General features: G+C 37.3%; 1 protein-coding gene across 1 annotated transcript in view; it reads left to right on the top strand.

Annotated features, from left to right (window-relative positions):
- Positions 1-24,265, top strand: part of nr1h5.L (nuclear receptor subfamily 1, group H, member 5 L homeolog) — a 44,002-nt gene that overhangs the window by 16,038 nt on the left and 3,699 nt on the right. Inside the window, 7 exon segments of the mRNA NM_001090085.2 lie at positions 9,554-9,688; positions 14,245-14,607; positions 16,103-16,243; positions 17,894-18,033; positions 20,131-20,235; positions 21,419-21,518; positions 21,688-21,816. Of these exon segments, the coding sequence (NP_001083554.1) occupies positions 9,595-9,688; positions 14,245-14,607; positions 16,103-16,243; positions 17,894-18,033; positions 20,131-20,235; positions 21,419-21,518; positions 21,688-21,816 (1,072 nt within the window). The 5' untranslated portion in view covers positions 9,554-9,594.

Below are 24,265 nucleotides of genomic sequence, written 5' to 3'. Positions count from 1 at the left end.
GCAATGGTTTATGTATTCTAGCCATAATACAATTATTAATACAAATACTACTACTGTAATAAAATTACAAGGATATTTTGGTTCAGAATAGTTTTCATAATTCCTGTTTGAATTGTATCCAAAAAAATATGGATTAGCTCTCGGCAAAAAATTCTCTTTGCATGTATGGATCAAGAGTTCCTAAAATATGTTTAATAAACTTAAAAATAAAGTGTTATATATCAGCAAAGTAAGCACACAAAAGAAAAAATGTTTTAGTCTTTGTGGTTAAGTCTTGCTCCTTAAGAGTTAAACAGTTAATATGGAGTAAACTTCATAATGAAAATCATAGAATTTTTGACTGGGGAGTTTCCTTAGTGTTTGATAAATCTAGGCCAGAGTTCTCACCCCAGTGGGAAAAAATGCATACCAATAATCACTCATGAATCTCAGTTTTAATCTGCCAGCTTCTATTTGGCGGAAAGTCTAAACAGCATTAAGTGAATTTAGTAAATCAGCACTAAATTCTACTACTGGATTTATGACTTCCTCATTCCTGTGGTGCACAGTCTGTGACTTAGAGAGAGATATGAAGTTTGTGGACACAACCGATGGTTTGGGAGTTTGAGGCAAAAACCCACAGTTTTTATTTTGCGAGAGTGAAACAAAATGTGGTTTGCAGCAACTTTCCAATATACATTTACAGGTTTAATGATGTTTTTAAAGTTCTTTGTTAATGTAAGTTTTATTAAAAGCAATATCTGTCTGCCTGTCTGCATTCTCTGCACTTCTGATTCCAAAACAATTAATAGACCTGAAAGAGACCTGGCTTTTACTACATTGATTCTGAAGTAGAGAAATGAAAGCATTACTGCTTTAAATTGCAATTACATTCATAAATAACTTTAAACACCAAATAAATTGTTTAAATTAGTGTTTATTGGAAAATTGCTTAGAATTACATTTTCTTTATTTAGGCAAAGAAACCCAAAAACCAAAACTGAGTTCAATTCTAGCCAATGCACTTTCTGCAAGGAATCTGTATGTTCTCCAAGGGGCAGATTTATCAAGGGTCGAATTTCGATGTGAAAAAAACAGTGAAATTCGACTATCGAATAGGCTAGTCCGACATTCGAAGTCGAAGGATTTTTAAGATCGTACGGTCATACTACGAACGTACTTCGAATCGAACGATTTAATCTTACAATCGTACGATTTTACAAAAAAATCCTTTGACTTCTCAAAACTTAGCCAAATACTGGCTATAGGTTCTACGAGGTCCCCATAGGCTAACATAGCAATTCGGCAGGTTTAAGGTGGCGAAGTGTCGAAGTTTTTTTAAAAGACAGTACTTTGATTATCGAATGGTCGAATAGTCAAAGCAATTTCACTTCGAGTCGAAGTCGAATTTGGCCTATTCGATGGTCAAACTACCCAAAAATGACTCCGAAATTCAAAGTTTTTGATTTCGAAAATTCACTTCGACCCTTAGTAAATGTGCCTCCAAGTGTCTGCGTGGGTTTCCTATAACAAACAAGGGAAAGTTGTGCTCACCACTAATTTTTAAAACCATTAGGCAGGGGTGCATGGGTTTCCTGCCACACTCCAAATAAAAAAAAAAAACAGATACAGGCAGGTTCAATGACATTTAATTTTACTGACAAAAAGTTGTCTCTACAGAGTGTGAATTTCATTGGGACTGTAAGCTCCACTGGGCAGGGACTGATGAATGATGTATAATCTCTGTAAAGCTCTGTGGAAAAGTGTTGGCGCTATATAAATACCCAACCCAGGTATAAATTAGCTTGACAGTCAATCTTTTGCCTGATCATTTTTTCAGCTACATCTCAAATTTAGCAAAACCCCTCTTTAAATGAAAACAGCCCCAAGGGTATGTCTTGACAGTCCAATGGTCACACCGTCCTCACTTTCTCTGTGATACTTTGGTCAATCAAGGGCTGATCCCACCAATCTATAAAATTAGAAATGTCAGAAAGTAGGAATACATTCTCGTCCATTCCAAAACAAGGCATCTTCATGTCTACATCCTTTCATTATATTTCAGCTAAACATAGTTTACGCCACCTTTTGAAAACCCCATCTACTGGGTCTTACATACATTTCTTTACAATCCAAACTGATACTCTTGGTAAAATTAATTTCAAATTGTTTTCCATAATGGAATATTAACATCATTTATTACCCTTCCTTTTATATCCTCCTTTAGTTTAAGTTTCCTACATTTTTTTTAAAATATATAAGTGTTGTCAATTTGCAATTTTAATTTGCAAGTAGTCTTCATGTTTAGTTGCATAGACAGGTCCATCTATAGCCTATTGAAAGTTAATATAAGGATGAACTGATACATCATTGACATCACTATACAATTCTCCATTAACTGCTCACATTCTTTGTGGTTTGTTACTAGCTTGGGAAGAAGGGACTGCTGGTGGTTATTGCTTTCCAGGGTATAGGTGTAGGAGAGGTCCCTGAACTGGGAAGAGATACCAGTGAGGACAGTCTGTTATAACCAGGTGGCTGGCACGTGACAGAGTGAAAGTGGGAGCCTGTCACAGTACACAGAAGAAAAATCAAATTGCTCAAGAGCTACACTGCCACAAGGCTATACTATTAGCTATGGAAGTTGTAGGGGATAGAAAGAGAGTTCTGTGACTCTTCTTCTGGCTGTAGCTGGGAAGGTTGAACCAGATGTTTCATGATTGTGTAGGAGTTCTGCAATAAAATACAAATGTTTTAGTTTGTTGCAGATGAGATGTATGTACAACTAACAGTAACGATAAAGGCCTTAAAGGCCTGAATATTGTTTTACCGGGAGTTCCAGTGCTTTTCAAACCACTTACACATATGTATAAGCATTGTTAGGATTAATTCTATAGGAGCATCCCATTTAGATTTTACTACCTGTTATGGCTGCTAATCTTTCATGGGTTTGTCCATAAAGAGAAACTTATAGGACAGAAGGAAATAAAACAAATACAAGACATCAAGGCTGTAGATGGTAGGATGCTTAGAAATTATTATTATCTTTTGTTCATATAACATCAGAATATTATACATTATTGTGCTTAAAAAATCAGTTGTTACATTTGTGGATTTACAATATGATGTCCAAACACTTATGTGCTTACTTTAATCAGAAAGTAGTTAACCTACAGGCATGTTTTTGGACTAAAACTGGTCATACACATACCAATAACATTATACAAATGAAATTTTGCATCACTATTGGTACTTGTTTGGTGCCCAACCAATATCCATGTACTATAGATGTTTGTCAAATTAGGAATGGAGCATTTTAGAAAATGTAATCTCCCTGTAGATAAGGAAGAAAAAATGAGCCACAGCTCTCCTTCTCCTCCATCTGTTCTGATTGTGTGCTTTGAACAAATAATAGGAAGGCAGCCATATCATATGTGGGCCATTCATACATTATCTGTCCATTCAGCCTCTTAGTCAATCAGGTGGAGGGGGTACCTGGTCTGCCCATGCATGGTCGCCTTAAAGGCTAAAAACATACGAATTAAGTTATGCTTTATTGCAAAGAGTATAACAGAGATTGTTTATTTGTATACATGTAAGTACTGTTTACAGATATATAACATGGGGTCTTGTCTGAAATAAATATCTTTGAGGAATAAATATCTTTGCGCTGTTCTCTTTTACAGCTTGCTGCATGTGAATAATGTCAGTTAAATTAATATGAATACATTCATGATCCTGTACATTCTCTAGTTTTCATTTTCCATCATGGGAAACTATATATTCTGCTTTGAGACTGGATTAAATGTATAAAACAAATATATATCCAGTGAGTGGCCTGTTCTTCCCACGTAACTGACTGTTCATCATATATGCAGACAGAGCTACAGATTACAGCTGTAGTGCACACATTGTAAAGGAATCATTGCTATTAACCCAACCATAGTCATTTATATAAGGGTTTCTAGTGAACTGGAGATACATAATAGGGACTGCTGAGGGGTATCTGGGGGAGGTATGTAGGCCTGTTCCCTAGTAAGGAATGATGCTGCACTCTGCACCAAGCCCCAGATCCAGCTCTCTGTGCAGAGACCATCAACCACCAACCCCGAGGGTGCAAGTGCTCTGTAAGTGAGAGTGCTCCTGCACTCCTATATCTTTCAAGCAGTATACTGTACATCCCTTAACCTCTATTATAAAGTAAAAGATCTGGGTCTGGTCCTCATAAATACTACTGATTGCAATGATTTGTTTACAACAGTAAACTAATAAGTAATTTTCCTTACATCATAAGTGTTACATTTCAACTTGGAACTAAATCACTTCATGGATTTTTATCTGTTGCATCCCTAGTTCACAGCCCTCTGCCCCTAATAATATAATATTCAGAGTTTCCCTTTCAACATTGGTAATGAATCATACATATTTTTCTTAAATATATATTGTATAATAGATGATTACCTATATACTGTACATAGCCACATGCAAAGTAAGGATGCACCAATTTTTCTTTATTTTTGGATTCGGCCAAATACCCAATCCTCCATGAATGATTTGGCCAAATCCCAAATCAAATCCAAACCCTAATTTGCTTAAACAAATTAATGAAATTCCTTTAAAAATTACGCATATGAAAAAAATGGCACCTTCTGTTGTCACGTGGTCTACAGTCATGTGATTTCAAGGGATCTAATTTAGCCAGGCACTTGGATTCAACCAAATTTAGATGAAAAAAATATCTGATTTGATTGAATCCTGAAACAAATATGGGATTTGGTGCATCTCTAATGGAAAGCTCCAAATGTGAAGCTATCACAACCCCCCAGTGAGATAAAAGCGCTGGCAGACTGTTCTCTTTACACGTAATAAATGATTCACAAAGCTGATCTTTTGATCAGCCTTGTGTATGATAAAAAATGAAAAACACAACACTAAACGCTAATAAAGGTAAAAGAAAAAAAGGAAAAACATAATACTTTAACACAAAAAAAGGAGAATGATAAAAACACATGCTACCCTAGGTGTGTCAGGTTAGATGAAGAGGATTGGTTGTACTGTAGCACCTCAAAGACCATAGCTGTATGTGCCTGTTTTCTGCACTGTGATTGATGCTGGGTAAGATAGTCCACTTACTTGTGCCAAACGCATCTGAATACATTATAAAGTGCATTATTCATTGTATTACCCTCTCCCTTAGGCACATTCAAGGTGTGAAAGCAGTGCATCATGACCATGCATTTCAAGTCAAGAAAGCTGTCAGTGCCTTGTGTCTATACAGTCAATGTTCTGCATTTTTGTGCGATTACCCTGTACTTTCAATCGTTTAATTTGCTAAATTGTGTTACATTGTTTCAGGGGTAAGAGCCAGGAGAGCAGAGAATGTAAACATTAAAAATTACATTTTCAGATAACGTTAAAACCACTGTCATATTATCATAAATGTATATTGGAAAACACAGGTAAGAGATCTAATCCAGAAACCCCAGTATCTCCCATAGAAACCATTGTAAGCAAATAAAATAGTTGTTTTAGCCTTTTCTCTGTAATAATAAAACAATACATTGTACTTGACTGAAGCTCCAGTCCATTCCTACTGAGTTTATTTAGGAGACTATTTATCAAAGGTCGAATTTTAGAATTTTTTTATACTTCAAATGAACTCACAACTCAAATGGTTTCTTATTTATCAAATCAGCAAGTTCGGGGTTAGCTCAAATCAGCGAGTTGGCGGGAAAAAACTTGAATCACACGGGTTTTGGGCAAAACCCTCCAAAAAAAAAAAACTTGAATATCATCTTCAAATGGTTCAAGGGACCTCTGCCATTGACTCCTACATGACCTCAACAAGTTCTAGTTCCAGAGTTGGGGTATAATACATTTTTGAAAAATCCAAGTTTTTTTTTGTCAAAAACAAATATAACCTGAAAATTAGATTTTTGACAAAAAAAACGTTGAAAACTCGAATTCTTTGTCGAAAATACAGCTCGAACTTTAATAAATAACCCCCTTAATGTCTTAATTTTTATTGGGCAGACTTAAGGTATGGGGATCCAAATTACTGGGGAAAAACCTTATCCAAAAAATCACAGGTCCCAAGTTTTCTGTATAATAGATCCCATACCTGTACAATTGCAACATATAATACATATGTGGGGTCATACATATGTGTGGCCTTTTTTTGCTCTTTGCACATGGCGTGTGTAGAGTTGCATATGTTCTTGAGTTTTTTTCCTATTAATAACATTGGCATCAAGCATCATTTTTACCGGCCAGGCCGGTAAAATACCGGCCAGGTGGCAATCCTTGGCGTGGTGCATTTTGAATGTTCCCTATGATTGGTTTAGGATGAGCACCAATGTCACCACTAATTGCCATTTCAATATTTTGTACACATGTCAAAAGTATTTTTTCAAATGTAAAGAAAAAGTTACTGCAGTTAACAAATATGAATTCAGAAGGAACGTGTTTATTTGCATTAGCTCTATCAAGATGGCTAGATCCCTTACTATGAGATACTGGCAAATATCCACAAGGCACAGGCTTTTTGTGTAAGACTAGAAAAGACCACAGGAAGAGCCCTTCACCACAAAAACAATTCTTAAGAAACAATTCAATTAGCCTGTTTAATAAAAGCATAAATAGCTAACTAATGTAAACAACCAATTGGCCTCTACTCTGTACTTACTGAAAAAGAGGAAGATTACAACATTATTTTATCAGGCCACATTGGCTAAAGAATGGACCCCCCACATCTCATACATGCTCCTAATTTGTCTTATTTAACCTTTTATAACTTTTTAACTCCATCTACTATCAGTAGATGCACATTTCTTGACATAACTCACAGACCCAAAGGACTTGTGGCAGCGATGCTGTTTTTATAAAAAGCACTATAACCGCAGATTCACCCAGTTTCAATATCCCTTAGGGATAATCTAATTAAGAGAGATTTAACTGTCAGTTAGTGGGAGGCTTGAAGAATTCATTAACGGGTCATCAGACTATTGAAGATGTTCGCGGCTAGCAAAACATTCCTTGCTGTTCTGAAAAAGTTTCGAGGTCAGTTATACAAGAAAGACAAACAGTACCAGATTAATATATGATGCATTTTGTGTTGTAATTAAACTGGAATAATTAAAATAAATGGGTCAGTGTTCATTTATCTAATTGGAACTGTCCATTTTAAGAATATTTCTCATGGAAATCCAGAAGATGAGTTACATGTAAACATTCTCAAGGGTTTTAGATATGTATACTTACATACATAAACAACAAAAAGAGATAAGGACCATTTGGACTACCTTACACTCCAAATCGCTGCAATGTTATATACAATAACCCCTTGTTTTCCAGGACAGCTAAAACTTTTCTATAAAATGGAAATATTTGGGGAGCTATGGTAACTATTTAAAATGATGAATGACTGGTGTGCCTTATTATATATACCTTATTTATTTGCTAGAAGTGCACTGTAGTAACACACTAGTAGTTATTTAAAATAGTACAGGAGTTTGCAGCACAAAAGGGGAAACTGGAGGATAAAACTACTGAGCACGGGTATGGGAGCTGTTATCTAGAATGCTCAGACCAGGGGTTTTCTGGATAATTCTGTAATTTGGATCTACTAGAAAAATCACGTAACCATTAAATAAAACCAATAGGCTGGTATTGCTTCCGATAAGGATTAATTACATCTTAGTTTGGATCAAGTACAAGGAACTGTTTTATTATTATAAAGAACAAGGAGATCATTTTTTAAAAAGTGGATTATTTGGATAAAAGAGGGTCTATGGGAGACAGGCTTTCCGTAATTTGGAGCTTGCTGAATAACGGGTTTCCAGATTACAGATCCCATACCTGTATTAAAAATCATTAAGTCAGGTACATAGAAAAAGGGGGAGGTAGTACATTACTTCCGGTGTATCATAATGTACCACCAACAGAAAACTCTATGGATCTCCATTAGTTCAAATGTAATATAACACTTATTAGATGTTGTCCTTTTTAGATACTGAGATACTGAGCGCTGTTCAAAACACATCTTTTTCTTAATCACTCAAACCTATCATTGCAGAATTCATCTCATAGTTAACATTCTTTGGTTATGTGTGAAAGGCAAGTAGTTACAAGAGATTAAGGGGCAGTAATGATTACAACTTCCTTCATGTCTTTGTTTCTGAACAGAAGCAGAATGCGCAATCTTCTTGGCTTACGTACAGAATTTTAATTTTGGCGCACAGTCTGGGAGATACTCATTAACTTCTGATAATTGCATAACTATTTATTTTATTAAATAAACAACGGCTGCTCCCACAGTGAGGCAGCAGAAAGGATTAAGCTGATTTGTGATAGGCTTTAATGATATTTCTAGTTACTGTTCTATGTTATTGAGTCTCATTTATCAGTAGACTCATTTGAAGCTGCTATATATTTTTTTCTCTCTATCTCTATACAAGATAGATCAAATAGTGTGTTGAATATTCTGACTGCATTTAGTGTAAGGCCACCCGGAGGAGATTCGGGGAGATTTTGTCGCCAGAACTGCCTCAGCGTGTTTTCCCATAGGCTACAATGAAAATTCGCCTGTGCTAAAGCGCGGCGATACGTTTCAATAGGGATGCACCGAATCCACAATTTTGGATTCGGCCGAATCCCCGAATCCATCATGGAAGATTCGGCCGAATACCGAACCGAATCCTAATTTGCATATGCAAGTGTAAAAAATTGGTTTACTTCCTTGTTTTGTAACAAAAAGTCATGTGAAATCCCACCCTCCACAAAATTTGCATATGCAAATTCGGATTCGGCCAAGCACAAGGATTCGGCCAAATCCGAACCCTGCTGAAAAAGGCCGAATCTTGCCCGAATCCCGCACCGAATCCTGGATTCGGTGCATCCCTAGTTTTCAATAGTCGCCCAAAAACTAAGCGATCCGAGTGCCATCTCACCGGCAATTTTCATTCTAGCTGGCGGGAAGGCAGGGGAGGCAGTTCGGGGAGATTTGTTCTCCTTCTCGAAATGTCTGTGATGCGGCCCTGCCCCCTTTCACTTAATGGCCACACCCCTTTTGATGTCCGTGACGCGGTCTCGGCCCTTTTACATCATGGCCATGCCCCCTTTGACAACACAATCCGTCCCTTTTTGTTCCCACCCCCCACCAGCCGGGAGAAAATTTTGAAAAATGTGGCAACCCTACTAGGCACTAGGCAATTGAACTCTCTCGAGAAGTTGTAAAACAACAACTCCAGTATCACATTGGTAGCTGACTGTCTGCATCTAGCTAACGTTGAACAATGATCACACATACGGTAAAATAATAAAAGGACCCTAAGGACCCAGGTTCAGAAATTAAACAAGTGATGGTATGATTATAGCAAATGCAAATAGAGTTTAATCATGGTTTCAAAAAGTTCTAATACCATAAAAATTCGACCTTTAATAAATGGGCCTCTTAGTCAGTGTCAGGCATAATGTATAATGTACACAGCTCCCTTGAGCCTCGCTGCACATTAATATGCAACATTGGGCACAAGATGTTTGTAATGAATGCCTTTTTGTACATGCTTTTTTGCAGTTCTCTATTTCTTTAAAGAAGACTGAGACGAATAGGGGTTAATGAGACAGTGGGAAGATCTGGAGCAAACCATGGCAAACAGCTATGTAACAGTTTCTGATGCATACTGTCTTGCTGAGCCGTTGTCCTACTATGGTGAGTAAAACAAATGTTTTCTATTTCTAGGCAATATGTTTAAGGAATTTTAAAGAATGGAATGGCTCAGTGGTGGGAAGGCTGAAAGAACTAGGTCAATTACTCGAGTCCAATATCTCCTTTATCTATTCTCACTCCTACTTCTTTTTTCATATATGTATGGGACTCCTAATCTGGAAACCCGTTCTCTATAAAGCTCCAAATTACAGGAAGGTCATTTCCGATTGATTATATTTTAAGCAAATATTTCTAATTTTCTGTCCTTTTTCTGTAATAATAAACCAGTACCTTGTTCTTGATGGTGCATGAATCCATATTGGTGACAATCTGATTGGCTTTAATTCTCAAACTGCAGAATGACCCCTTATCTGGAAAACCCCTGGTCCCAAGTATTCCAGATAATAGATCCTATACCTGTATATGCATGTAAGTCTGAACTACTATGCAGTTTGTTTTTGCAGAACCATTGTCTGTAGACAATTATAGACACGCAAATATCTGTCTGGTTTGCTTGTGGAACAAAAAAAAAAGCTTTCTGAGGTATGATGAATTCAGTTGAAGTATGCCAATTTATAAAGACAGCTTCAATCAATTGCACTAATAAAGCGGGAGCTCATATTACATGACATATGGCAACTACTGCAGTTTTACTGTGTTCCCTGTAAGTTATCATTTAAACCAGCAATAAAATACTTGTGAGGCAGTTGAATCTATTTCTTTCAGTACAATCTGTTTCCAACCACTAGATGGCAGTTCCAATCACAAATACACAAATAACCACAGAGGTTAAAGGAACAGTAAGACCAAAAAATTAAAGCGTTTAAAAGAAATTAACATATAATATACTGTTAGAATACACTGGTAAAAGCTATAGACTACTATAGTTTATATAAATAAGCTGCTGTGTAGCCATGGGGGCAGCCATTCAAGCTGGAAAAAAGAAGACACATGTTACATAGCACAAAACAGTCAAGCCCTGTCCAGTACAATGGCGTTTTATCTATCTGCTATGTAACCTATGTCTTTTCTCCTTTTTTCTAGCTTGAATGGCTGCCCCATAGTTACACAGCAGGTTGTTTATATATAACAGTAGTAGTTTTTATGAAGCAAACACACCAGTTTTACCAGTGTAGAGCAACAGTACGTTATATTTTAATTACTTTGATACACTTTCAGTTTTTGGTAATACTGTTCCTTTTTAACATTGGCTCAATAAAAAGGGTTGTATCTAGTGCCATAGGCACTGAATTCAATAGGACTGCCACTCCCTTTTGCAATGTGCAGTAGAGTTTTTCTACTGTGTATGTGCCAATAGCCAGAGGACAATGTACCCTGACAGATTTGACTGTAATCCCTGGTGAAGTATCTGAGATTTTTTTTTGCTTTGTGCTTTGCTCCATATTTTGCAATGCACAACTGGTATATTATTTTGCAAAGCAACTGGTCAGGTATGAGAACTATTACCCAGAATGATCCAGACAGGGGTTTTTCTGTAATTTGGATCTCTATGCCTTAAGTCTGCTAAAAAGCATTGAATAAATTAAATAAGATTGTTTTGCCCCAAGAAGGATCAAATATATAATTTTTATCATTGAAGAGAAAAATAAATAATTTTACAATTTGTAATTGTTCCATTAAAATGGACTGTAAGGAAGATGCCTATCTCATAATTTGGTGCTTTCTGGATAAGTCGTTTCTGGATATTGGATATTGGTTGTATAGACAAGGGCAAGAAGACTCAAACACATCTTTGAATGGCGTTTTGACTTATTTTTGTGCCTAGCAATGCTCTCTCCAACAGTTAACATGTTCCAACCTTTCTCTGATTGCATGAACACAATACTTTTATACTTTGGATTAAAGTTAGGGTCATTTTAGTGGAGAAAGGTTTAATTTTACTTCTTTATAAATGTTAAGGACACATCATAAAAATGGGCTATATTTTTACCTATATAATATGAATATGCTGGGTTTTTGGGAGATGCCATTCTATTTGTGCTAGATGCACAAATGCCCACCCCATAGTGTCCATGGTTTCTCCAGTGTCCATACCACACCATATGCCAGTGCAACACTTGCCACCACTTACCTTACAAACTGTTCCACAATAATAGAGGCAGGCTAGCAGAATTATGATAAATTATGGGCTAGATTCTATTCAAGGAGAAAAAAATTTCAGCAGTTATATTCTTCCCTTAGATTTCAGTGGGGGTTTTCATGAGATAAATTTTACTCAGCTAACTCATTCTGGGCCAATATGTGTTAAAACTCAACAGAAATGAAGACATGAAAAATAATGAGATTATATTTTTTATTTTGCGACTAATATTAAAATAAAATAACATACAAAATACAAAACATTATAGGACTCCTATAGGAATGCAAGTCCAGTGATCATTGTACAATTCAGGACACAATTCTATGTACCATGCAGCATCACTTCCCACAATTCTGCTGCTGCTTAGTATTGAGTTGCCCCATCTGCTATTATGTCTAATGCGTCAAAACAAATACAATTGCGAGCTTTTGGACACAATTGTCAGAGTGGGGATTGCATAATTTATCATGCTTTTGACGCAGCTCGCAAAGGGAGTCCTGGAATTACTGCCATCTTGAAGGTGGCATTAGCAACTATAGGGAAGTGCAAGAGAGTCTTGAGACGCAAATACATTTAATGAATGGAGGCGGAACTCACAATAATTGCACAATGATTTTTGCACAACCTCAAATGCAACTGCTCTGTACATAAAATGTAATTATTTCAATTGGGTGTGTTGAGGATTGGTTATAAAAGTGGTTGTTCACCTTTAAAGTAACTTTTAGAATGTCGTAGAGAGTGATATTCTATGACAATTTGCAATCAGTTTCAGTTTTTTAAATTATTTGTGGTTTTTGAGTTATTTTGCAGCTCTCCAGTTTACAAATTACCCTAGCAACCATGCATTGATTTGAATTAGGGACTGCAATATGAATAGGAGAGGCCTGAATAGAAAGACGAGTAATAAAAAGTAACAATAACAATACACTTGCAGCATTACAGAGCATTTGTTGTTTAGATGGGGCCAATGACCCCCATTTAAAAGCTGGAAAGAGTCAGAAGAAGAAGGCAAATAATTCAAAAACTATTTTTTTTAAAAAGAAGTGCAATTGCAAATTTGCTATGAAGTAGCCATTCCATAACATACAGAACATTAAATTAAAGGTGAACTACCCCATTGAAAACCCTATTGCACTGAAAGTGGCAAAATGTAATCAAAGGCATGCATACATTAAATAAAAAGTAAGAATCGTCCCTTTTTTTTGTTGATGAAAGTATGAAAACAAATATGCATTTCAAGCTAAAAATACATATTTTAAAGACATATCAAAATAAAGCAGGCTCATGTGGTCTGGTAAATATCATGCTTGGACATAAAGTTCACAGTTAACTAAAATTGTTTAAATACTTTTCCTCACAGCAAAAACAAGTTTTGGCATTCCAGCTAGGCCACAATCATTATAGCAGCAACTATGATAACACACGATGGAATATGCTGTCCAACTGGCGGCCCATGGGCCGTAACCAGCCAGCGACCCCCCCCTTGTGTGACCCCCTACATAAACGTTTGCCTGCTCTGACTGCTTCCCTTTTGTAAATTTTAAAAGTTTCAGTACTGCCCCTTCATTGTTTAGATCTCAAATTCAGACTGTAAAATCCTGAGTTGTTCACACCTGTAACCCCCTCTGCATTGTTCACACCTGTAACTCCTCTATTGTTCACACCCCTAAAGCTCTGTACTGTTCACACCTGAGACCCAGACCTGAAACAGACATTGTTCACCTGTTCACTCCTCAGCACTGGCATTGTGTCACTATATGTAGCACAGTATAAACTGTTTATCTTTGAGTGGTCCTCAGTGGAGTGCTCCCTTAGTGTGTCATACAAAGGGAGCAGAGATTCACCAACCATTTGGTTTTTGATGTGCTACCACCATTAATGTGGACATGGTCTTAAAGGTTCTTGTGGTAACATGGGTGTGGTTTAAAGTGTGTGTAATTTAAAAACAGCGAGTGGTAAACACTGGCTTCCATTATCAGCCCTCCAGCACTCAGGCCAGAAAAAGTCTGGCCCTCGGTACAACAGAAGTTGCAGCACTGTCATAGAGAATTTTATCATGCAAGTGGTAAATAGTTATCTGCAATGGTTAGATTGTCACATCTTAGCCAAGGTAAACTGTCATTTTACTTATTCAGTCTCAATATGCGGACATGGTATGCAAAGTATGCAAAGGACTTGTTTTTTTGTATGATTATGTTAGAACCAGCGCCAGTGAAAGTTTTAGTACAGAACACAGTACTATTTTCAGTATTGATTTTGTAATGAAATCATTTACAAACCGAAGACACATTTTGTAGATTTGAATTGGGATCTCTTGGTGACATATTGGATGCTACAGGCCAAAGTTTTTATACACACCAGCACATAGAATAAATTACACCAAACATTAGAATGTTAATTAGCTGTATTTCATGTCACGTTTTGTCTTCAGCTTATCTCTTCTTTCTCTGAATTCTAGATGTTCTGCCAGACCACATTAATTATCAACTGCCAGAGTCAGAGTTCCAGACAGCTTCTTGCTGTCAGTATACAAATATGGCCTATTCTCCTGGGTTGCAGTCACCATCATCACAGTGCCACTACACCTCATATGGCTTGGAAGCTGCTTATGGGGATGGCCAGTATCTCCTAAGCACATGTGAACTGAGTAAACCATCCACATTAATGACACACGGTGTGGATGATGTGTACCCAAGCATGAAAAGGCCTAGGGGTAGTCATGCCAGCATTAGAATGAAAGGTCATGAGGAACTTTGTGTGGTATGTGGAGACAAGGCATCTGGGTATCACTACAATGCACTTACATGTGAAGGCTGCAAAGGTAAGAAAATGTCCAGTTAAAGCAAACACACATATTTACAGTTTTATGTGAAATACAAAATGATAGAAAACAAATATCAACAAAAAGCATTATGGGTACTATCATTTATAACTACTCTATGATATGGGCTAAGTATGGTGTCAGAGAGGGAAAGGAGAGTGTTTTTTCTCCCAAAATGTTGTCTCATTAATTAGATTTGGTTCCCTGTACAGCATTTAATAGAAAGTTAGGCTTGTGACAGGCTCCTATAAGTCAGCCAGGGGATCCAGATTTTGTGGAAAGTTTTCTGTGTGTCCAGTTTTGCTTTGACTAGGAGGAAGTGTAAAATTGCTGATATCCAGGCTGCTGCTATAACCTGTTTTGAGGCAACAAAATGTGGGTTATCAGTTTCCAAAGATATTTATTTCCTCCTGATATTCTTCGTATTAGTGTTCCGCTGGGTCTTATTTTATTGTTAAAACACAGTAGAATTTTTATTTTACCATATTTAATTGTTTAGGCAATTTATGCTACATCAGAGTAACTAGCGAATTTTCCATTAGTCCTGCCATTAGTGAAGGCAAAGCGTTTTTAGACTTAAAACCCATGGCAACCAAATTATGTTTTCTTTTAAACAGGTGAACACAAAATGCTGCCTTCTTATTGGTTGCTATGGGTTACTTCTCCTGGGCAAACTTAGTGCCTTTCATTACATATTACCCCTAATCCTTCTTTTAACACATGGAACATTCTGCAGTTCTTCAGTTTAAAGGGATCCTGTCATCAGAAAACATGTTTTTTTCAAAAAGCATCAGTTAATAGTGCTACACCAGCAGAATTCTGCACTGAAATTCATTTCTCAAAAGAGCAAACAGATTTTTTATATTCAATTGTGAAATCTGACATGGGGCTAGACATTTTGTCACTTTCCCAGCTGCCCCTGGTCATTTTACTTGTGCCTGCACTTTAGGAGAGAAATGCTTTCTGACAGGCTGCTGTTTTTCCTTCTCAATATAACTGAATGTGTCTCAGTGGGACATGGGTTTTTACTATTGAGTGTTGTTCTTAGATCTACCAGGCAGCTGTTATCTTGTGTTAGGGAGCTGTTATCTTGTGTTAGGGAGCTGTTATCTGGTTACCTTCCCATTGTTCTTTTGTTTGGCTGCTGGGGGGGAGGGAGGGGGTGATATCACTCCAACTTGCAGTACAGCAGTAAAGAGTGATTGAAGTTTATCAGAGCACAAGTCACATGACTTGGGGCAGCTGGGAAATTGACAATATGTCTAGCACCATGTCAGATTTCAAAATTGAATATAAAAAAATCTGTTTGTTTTTTTGAGAAATGGATTTCAGTTCAGAATTCTGCTGGAGCAGCACTATTAACTGATTCATTTTGAAAAAAATGTTTTTTCCCATGACAGTATCCCTTTAATAACAACGCAGTTAAGGTTCAGATTAATGATCCACATTACTTTTTCTGTAATTGATTTTTAATTCAGCTTGTGTTTAATTTCAGGTTTCTTTCGTCGTAGCATAACAAAGAATGCTGTGTATAGATGCAAGAATGGTGGCCACTGTGAGATGGACATGTACATGCGCAGAAAGTGTCAGGAATGTCGCCTAAAGAAGTGCAAAGCTGTAGGGATGCTTGCTGAATGTAAGTCATGTTTATCATTTGTCAGTTGCAAAAAATAGTGGTGCTCCTTTCTCAAAACCTCACACTTAGTTACAACTGATACAAAATTGTATAACTTGTAGAAATGTTGACAAAAAGCTATTACTCCAATCATTTTAAACTCATTAAGTTAGGAGTCTAAGGACAAGGATCTTCTAGAGTAGTAATCCCCCAACCATTGGCTCGATAGCAACATTTTGCTCCCCTTGCCTGTTGCTCCCAGTGGCCTCAAAACAGATGGTTATTTTTGAATTCCAGGCTTAGAGGCAGGCAGGGCCGGGCCAAGGTATTTTGGCACCCTAGGCAAGGGCTTAAATCAGTGCCCCCCCCCACCCGGCCCTGCATTATCATTTTCCACCTTCTGCCAGCAGCCATTATGTTGCCCCATGTACCTGTGCCAGCGCCTATCATATTACCCCCATTTGTACCTGTGCCAATGGCAGTCAATCACTCAGATTACCCCCAAGCCCCCAATCTGTAAGTGTGCCAGCATAAGACAAAACATCCATCATGGTGTTACCCCCAGTCTGTAATTATGCCAGCAGCAACCAAAAAAAAATCCATCATATTGCCCCTAATTTGTATCTGTGCCAGCAGAAGCCAAAAATCCATCATAATGCCCCAAACATCTGTGTACCTGTGCCAGCAGCTATAATATTACCCCCATTTGTACGTGTGCCATCAGCAGCCAATCCCTCATATTGTGCCAGCAGCAGCCAGAAATTCCACAATATTTCTCCCAAATATGTACTTGTGCCAGCAGGAGCCAAAAATCCACCATATTGCCCACAAAAATGTAGCTGTGCCAGCAGCAGCCAAGAGGGAGGTGGGAAGTGCCCACAGTACAAATCATGGGAAAGAGGGGCTTGGACTAGGTGAATTAAAAAACTTTTAAAGGCCAATCAAACCAGGGTTTAAAAAAAATAAAACAAAATCCCCCTAAAAGTGTGCCCCCCATCATGATTGCGCCCTAGGCGGCAGCCTACTCTGCCTACCCCTAGTTCCGGCCCTGGAGGCAGGATTTGGTTGCATAAAAACAGGTGTACTGGAAGTAATTCAAGGGATCCCCTAGCATACATAACCTGGAATATAATATAAACAACCTACCACATATAGAGGGTTATTTATTAAAGTCTGAATAGTAGATTTATTATACCCTGATGCTGCAAAAAGCCCAAATTTGAAAATCCGCCATCTCATACCTGTCTAGGTCCTGTACAAGTCAATGGGAGATGCCCCTATTCCAATCTGGAGGTATGGTGGTCTGTGCTGGGTTTATTCCCATAAACCGATGATTTCGGGGTTTTCGGGAAAAAACTTGAAAAATTCATACAACTCAGATTTTTGATCTATATCAGGTTTTTAACCAATCCAATTTATTTGAGTTAATTTATTAAAAAAGAAAGCAAATTCGTGCATGGGAGTTTTTGGTCGAGCTTTTTTTATTAGGACAATGATATACATTTGGATTTTAGTAAATAACCCCCTGTATATACCCAGTAGTGGAATCCTTGCTTATATCATTCTTATGGGCTAAAGGTCAATAACACAATTGCTGCAATTTGCCTTGGATAATTGGTAATATGTTGTGGGGTTTCATCCATGCAAAAATGTTTCCCTTTGTATGTCCAGGTTTGCTCACTGAAGTTCAGTGCAAATCAAAGAGGCTTCGGAAAAACTGCAAGCAAAACAATTCTATATTATCTAATGTAAAAGTCGAAGATGATGGAAGTGATAGCAGGCATGTGTCATCCACTACAAAACTAACCAAAGTAAGTATCAATAAAGGTTAAGAGTCTATTTTTATATGACAGGTCCCGTAGAGACAAACGATTTGAGGAAAGGTTTCCAGAAACAATTTCTTGATCTCTGAAGTTAATATATTTTCCAATACCTGTGTTCATTATAGACTGCCCTGATAGATCAGATAGCCTCTAAAGCATGTGTAATTAGTTTCAGCAGAAGGAAGCAGGATGTGGGGGCAATTTTCTAAAGTCCAAAACTGGAAATAAAATACAGTACAAATATTAGTTTTAACCCCTAATGATTAAAGACTAAAAGATTCAGATTCTTAGGGGCAAATTCATCAAGGGTCGAATATCGAGGGTTAATTAACCCTCGATATTCGACTGGGAATGAAAATCCTTTGACTTCGAATAGTTCGATCGAACGATCGAAGGAATAATCATTCAATCGAACGATTAAATCCTTTGAATCGAACGATTCAAAGAATTTTAATCCAACGATCGAAGGATTATCATTCGACCAAAAAAAGTTAGGCAAGCCTATGGGGACCTTCCCCATAGGCTAACATTGGGTTCGGTAGCTTTTAGGTGGCGAACTAGGGGGTCGAGACAGTACTTCGACTATCGAATGGTCGAATAGTCGAATGATTTTTAGTTCGAATCCTTCGTTTCGAAGTCGTAGTCGAAGGTCGAAGTAGCCCATTCGATGGTTGAAGTAGCCAAAAAGACACTTCGAAATTCGAAGTTTTTTTTCTTCTATTCCTTCACTTGAAGTTAATGAATTGGCCCCAAAGTATTTTTTTTTACATGAAACAGTTCTTATGCAATTGTAATTTATGCCAGCAAAGTGTAGTTCATAATGTTAAAAATCCAGCCAATCTTTAAACTGTCATAAATTTTATTTTTTGATTTGATTTTTTTCTGTATATCTTGAGCACTGGGTGGAGCATTTTTAAGGGTTCCATAGCATTACAATGTATTTGTTAATAGATCTAATTCTACCTTCTGTACTTTGGCTGAATTCTGTCCAGCTGATGATATTTATAAATGAGGAATAAAGTAAAAATGGAGCAAGGAACTTGGGGGCAGATTTAAGAAGGGTCGAATATCAAGGGTTAATTAACCCTCGATATTCGACCAGGAACTAAAATCGTTCGACTTCGAATATCGAAGTCGAACGATTTAGCGCAAATCCTGCGATCGAACGATCGAAGGATTATCCTTCGATCAAAAAATCACAGGCAAGCCTATGGGGACCTTCCCCATAGGCTAACATTGACTTCGGTAGCTTTTAGCTGCCGAAGTAGGGGGTCGAAGTTTTTCTTAAAGAGACAGTACTTCGACTATCGAATGGTCGAATAGTCGAACGATTTTTAGTTCGAATCGTTCGATTCGAAGTCAAAGTAGTAGTCGAAGGTCGAAGTAGCCCATTCGATGGTCGAAGTAGCCCAAAAAACACTTCGAAATTCGAAGTTTTTTCAATTCGAATCCTTCACTCGAGCTTTGTAAATCTGCCCCATAATGTTGCAAATATTTTTGCAAAAGATGTCATATCCTTTATTGAGAATTTGGTGTTACATGATATTGTAGAACAATCACAGATGTAGTCCAACTTTCCCACCTTGAAGGTAATAGATAAAACATTGGTGTGCCAGTTATTTAGCCATTCTTCCAAGAATATCTAGGACAGCAAATTTTCACCCTATATGTCACCTAAATGAATATCAAGTTAAGTTTTAGGATTTATCCAAGATAAAAGAGGAATTATTCCCGAAACTCACCATCGGCCATTCACAATGCGCCCCACTTTTCCAAGGCCCTCAGGGTGATCAGCCCCACAATTTGGAAAACACTGCTCTTTTGTAGAATCCCTTGCTGAATATTGAACACATGATCATGATCTCATTTTTCTAACTTTTTTTTAGTCTAGACTTTTAGTTTAGAACTAGACTAGTTAATATGCATTACATGCAGCAGAACATAGAAATATGTACAGCATGGCAAATGCCTGTAAAACATTTTCAGGTATAGAGCTTTATGTACCTGGGATAAAAAGACAGTTTACCACATGTTATTGATTCTGATAAAGGCAATCTAAACTAATGCTACTTAACTCTTTTGCAGCTTCCATCCCAACTGGAACTCACAGGTGAAGAGTGTAAACTTATTGATCACATAGTTACAGCACATCAAAAATGTGGCATTCCACTAGATGATTTGAAAATATTTGTAAGTACTGTATGTGCCAGGTTAAAGAAAATCGAATCAAATATATTTCATAAGATAATTACACATAGTTTTCAGGTATAAGTGAATACTTCTGATGACAGTATCCATTTAAAGGAGAATTCAACCATAAATTTTAAAAAAACCCTACCCCCCACCCTACATAGACCTCCCTCCCTCCTACCCCCCAGCCTAGCTGCTACCCCAGACAAATGCCCCTAAGTCTTTACTTACCCCTCAGTGCAGATTCTTCGCAATCTTTGCAATGAGAGTGGTGTATCGGCGCATGCGCAGTTGGAGCAATCTTTCGCTAACGACAACTGCGCATGTGCCGAAAGTCACAGAAATTGCAGATACGCCGCTCTCATTATGAAGAGCCCGAAGATGGCTGCCGTGAACTCCACTGGACAGAATCTTTACAGAGGGGTAATTAAAGACTTAGGGGCATTTGCCCTGGGTAGCAGCTAGGCTGGGGGGCGGGGAAGAGGGTATATGCAGGGTAGGGAGTAGGGTTTTTTTTTACTTTAGGGTTGAATTCTCCTTTAAAGTTGTTTGTCACAGAAACAGAGCAAATAACAATATTATAGGTAATGAAAACAAAAAACCCAGGATTCACTTTAAGGGGGTTATTTATTAAAGGTCGAGTTGTGTTTTCTCCAAAAATTTGTTTTTCGAGGTTAGTTTCACTAGAAAAAAACTAACATTTTTCAGAAAAAAAACTGAACAGAATTTTTAAAGATTTATTATGCCCGGAAGCTGGTAAATGTCTGAATCCGAAAATAATCCAGCTAAAACTTGTCAAATTCATGTAAAAAGTCAACGGCAGAGGTCAGTTTAACCATCTGAAGATTTTTTTTGCTTTCATGATTTTCGGGTAGTTCTACTTTTTTAGTTTTCACATCTGCATTTTTTCTCTGTTTTTTGCGAATTAAGGCGAAAAACGCAAAATCTAATTTTGTTTAATTGACCTCTAAATGTCACAAGGAATTAAAACAAGTCAACTGAAGCTAACAAATTTACTGATGATGTACCTGATTTATATATTTCATGTGCTCACAGCTGAATTAGGGTTTCAGTTCATTTTAGTATTCATCCAAATCTTTTGTGGAGGATTTGTTATTATAAGGCCAAAAAAATATGGATTTAGTGCAATTCATAAATCCATTTCCATTTCTATTTTGTTCAGTTGGAAGAGTCTGCTGATCCAGAGGAAATATTTTACCACTTTTCAGAAGCAGCTATGCTTCATGTACAAGCTTTTGTAGAATTCACCAAAAGACTTCCAGGTTTGTATCTTTGTATGCAATATTGTCTCCATTGTAATTAGAACATACTATAAAGAACACAACATGTGTATACATGTTACACACCGCTGTGCATACTGACACGAATACAGGTGATAATAAAATCAGCAACAAATGTTTATTTCAAATGAAAGTATATTTTCTCTTGCAGGCTTTGAGATGCTAGATCATGAGGACCAGATTGCTCTTTTGAAAGGGTCTACTGTTGAAACAATGTTGTTACGTTCAGCACAGCTCTATAATCAGCCTGCCACGGGTTCCTCATTACAATCTACTGAAGGTTTGTCATTTATTTTACTGCTTTTGTCTGTTTATACAACTAACTTACCAACTGTTTTCCTACATTCATAGACACACTAAAATTATTTAATGGAGAAATAAAGCCTAACTGAAGAAATAGGCTAGAAAAGTTGTACATTATATTTTGGGTTTCTGTACAAGCCCAAGGCAACCAGCCCTTTAGTAACTCCCCATATTCTTTTCTGCTAAGTCACTGCATATGCTCTGTGTTGCTGTCACTGAGCTTAGGGATTGACTCAAAATATACAGTACACATAAACTATAAATGTCACAATATAAGGCTGATTAGTAATACAGATAATTACTACATGGCAGCACAATTAACAGTACAACTAGCATCAGAATTTAATTATTCCTGTAGCATCAGCTTATATTACAGGACAACCTCATTTTCTGCTTGATAATTTGCGACAACCCTTAATCTTAGCTTCTCAACAGCTGCTCAGGGCCCACTGAGCATGTGAGTGTCGCAGACACTTTCCAAGATGGTGACCCCCTGTGACAAGTTTGAAGTCCTGGATCATTGCTGCTATTGAGAAGCTAAAACTTTAGGCTGGTGCAATAAGTCCAATATATCAAATATGGCATTTTTAGCCATATTCATTTTTAGGATTTAGTTCTCCCTTAAATATTTCCTTTACATGATACAAATGAAGGCCTGCTAAAAATAAATCAGGTCAAAACAATAGGAACAATTACACTCAGTTTAGTTAAATTTATTGCATACTGAACTAAATAGGTCTTATAGCAGAAGTATCTTTTGTTTATTGCTAGATTAAATAAAATAATTAATTTATCTTCTTTTACCAGTTCTTTGAAGCATGTGTTTTTACAGTAACTAATTTCGTAGGTTCAAACTGGCCTACTGGGACACAAGATGATATCTCCCATTAAACCTGTAATTTACCCAGCAAGGCCCTTAAAGGAAAACTATACCCCCAAAATGAATACTTAAGCAACAGATAGTTTATATCAAATTGAATGACATATTAAAGAATCTTACCAAACTGGAATATATATTTACATAAATACTGCCCTTTTACATCTCTTGCCTTGAACCACCATTTCGTGACTCTATCTGTGCTGCCTCAGAGATCACCTGACCAGAAATACTATAACACTTGGGGGCCGATTCACTAACTTCGAGTGAAGGATTCGAAGTAAAAAAACTTCGAATTTCGAAGTATTTTTTGGGCTACTTCGACCATCGAATGGGCTACTTCGACCTTCGACTACGACTTCGAATCGAAGGATTCGAACTAAAAATCGTTTGACTATTCGACCATTTGATAGTCGAAGTACTGTCTCTTTAAAAAAAACTTCGACCCCCTAGTTCGCCATCTAAAAGCTACCGAAGTCAATGTTAGCCTATGGGGAAGGTCCCCATAGGCTTGCCTAACTTTTTTTGATCGAAGGATATTCCTTCGATCGTTGGATTTAAATCCTTCGAATCGTTCAATTTGAAGGATTTTATCGTTCGATCGAAGGAATAATCCTTCGATTGTTTGATCGTACTATCTACGCTAAATCCTTCAACTTCGATATTCGAATTCGAAGGATTTTAGTTCCTAGTCGAATATCGAGGGTTAATTAACCCTCGATATTCGACCCTTAGTGAATCAGCCCCTAACTGTAACAGGAAGAAGTGAGGAAGCAAAAGGCAGAACTCTGTCTGTTAATTGGCTCATGTGACCTTACATGTGGTTTGTATGTGTGCACAGTGAATCGTACGATCTCAGGGGGCGGCCCTTATTTTTTAAAATGGCAATTTTCTATTTATGATTACCCAATGGCACATACTACTAAAAAAGTATATTATTATGATAATGGTTCATTTACATGAAGCAGGGTTTTACACATGAGCTGTTTTACTCAGTATCTTTTAATAGAGACCTACATTGTTTGGGGGTATAGTTTTCCTTTAATCCTTAATAATTTAGTTCTCCTACATTTGCATAGGTCCCAAGTGCTGTCCAACTTCTGTGCAGGGGGGATTACAGGTCTGTGGGCCGCCAGTTGGACAGCACTGGCCTAGGACATTGCAAAAGTTATTCTTGTCCAATTAGAACATGTTACATTTTGAAGCACAATAAGTAAGGACTCTCAACAAAAATGACACGAGCCCCCTCAATTTCTGAATATTGATGTTTGAAACTCTTAGAAATGTAGGTTGCTGTGCTCTTCCATAAAGGAAAGTCAGTTGTATTGAAATACAACATAATTACTGCCCGTGATATACAGATGATTTTTATTCCTTTAAAAGTGAATCCTAAATGCATTTATATTTATGGTTCATTAGTTTGCGTTGTCAACCTAACATAATATCTTGCTCCAAACAACTCAGCATAATGTCTGGAAGTTGGGCATTCTGGATCATTCACTTGTAGTGGAGGTAGCTTGTTATGTCAGGTTAAACTGTCAATGATGTT

Source organism: Xenopus laevis, chromosome 2L (assembly GCF_017654675.1).
Source record: "Xenopus laevis strain J_2021 chromosome 2L, Xenopus_laevis_v10.1, whole genome shotgun sequence".
Classification (NCBI taxonomy): domain Eukaryota; kingdom Metazoa; phylum Chordata; class Amphibia; order Anura; family Pipidae; genus Xenopus; species Xenopus laevis.
Note: the sequence above shows the minus strand (reverse complement) of the source record. Positions and strands in the feature narration are given on the sequence as shown.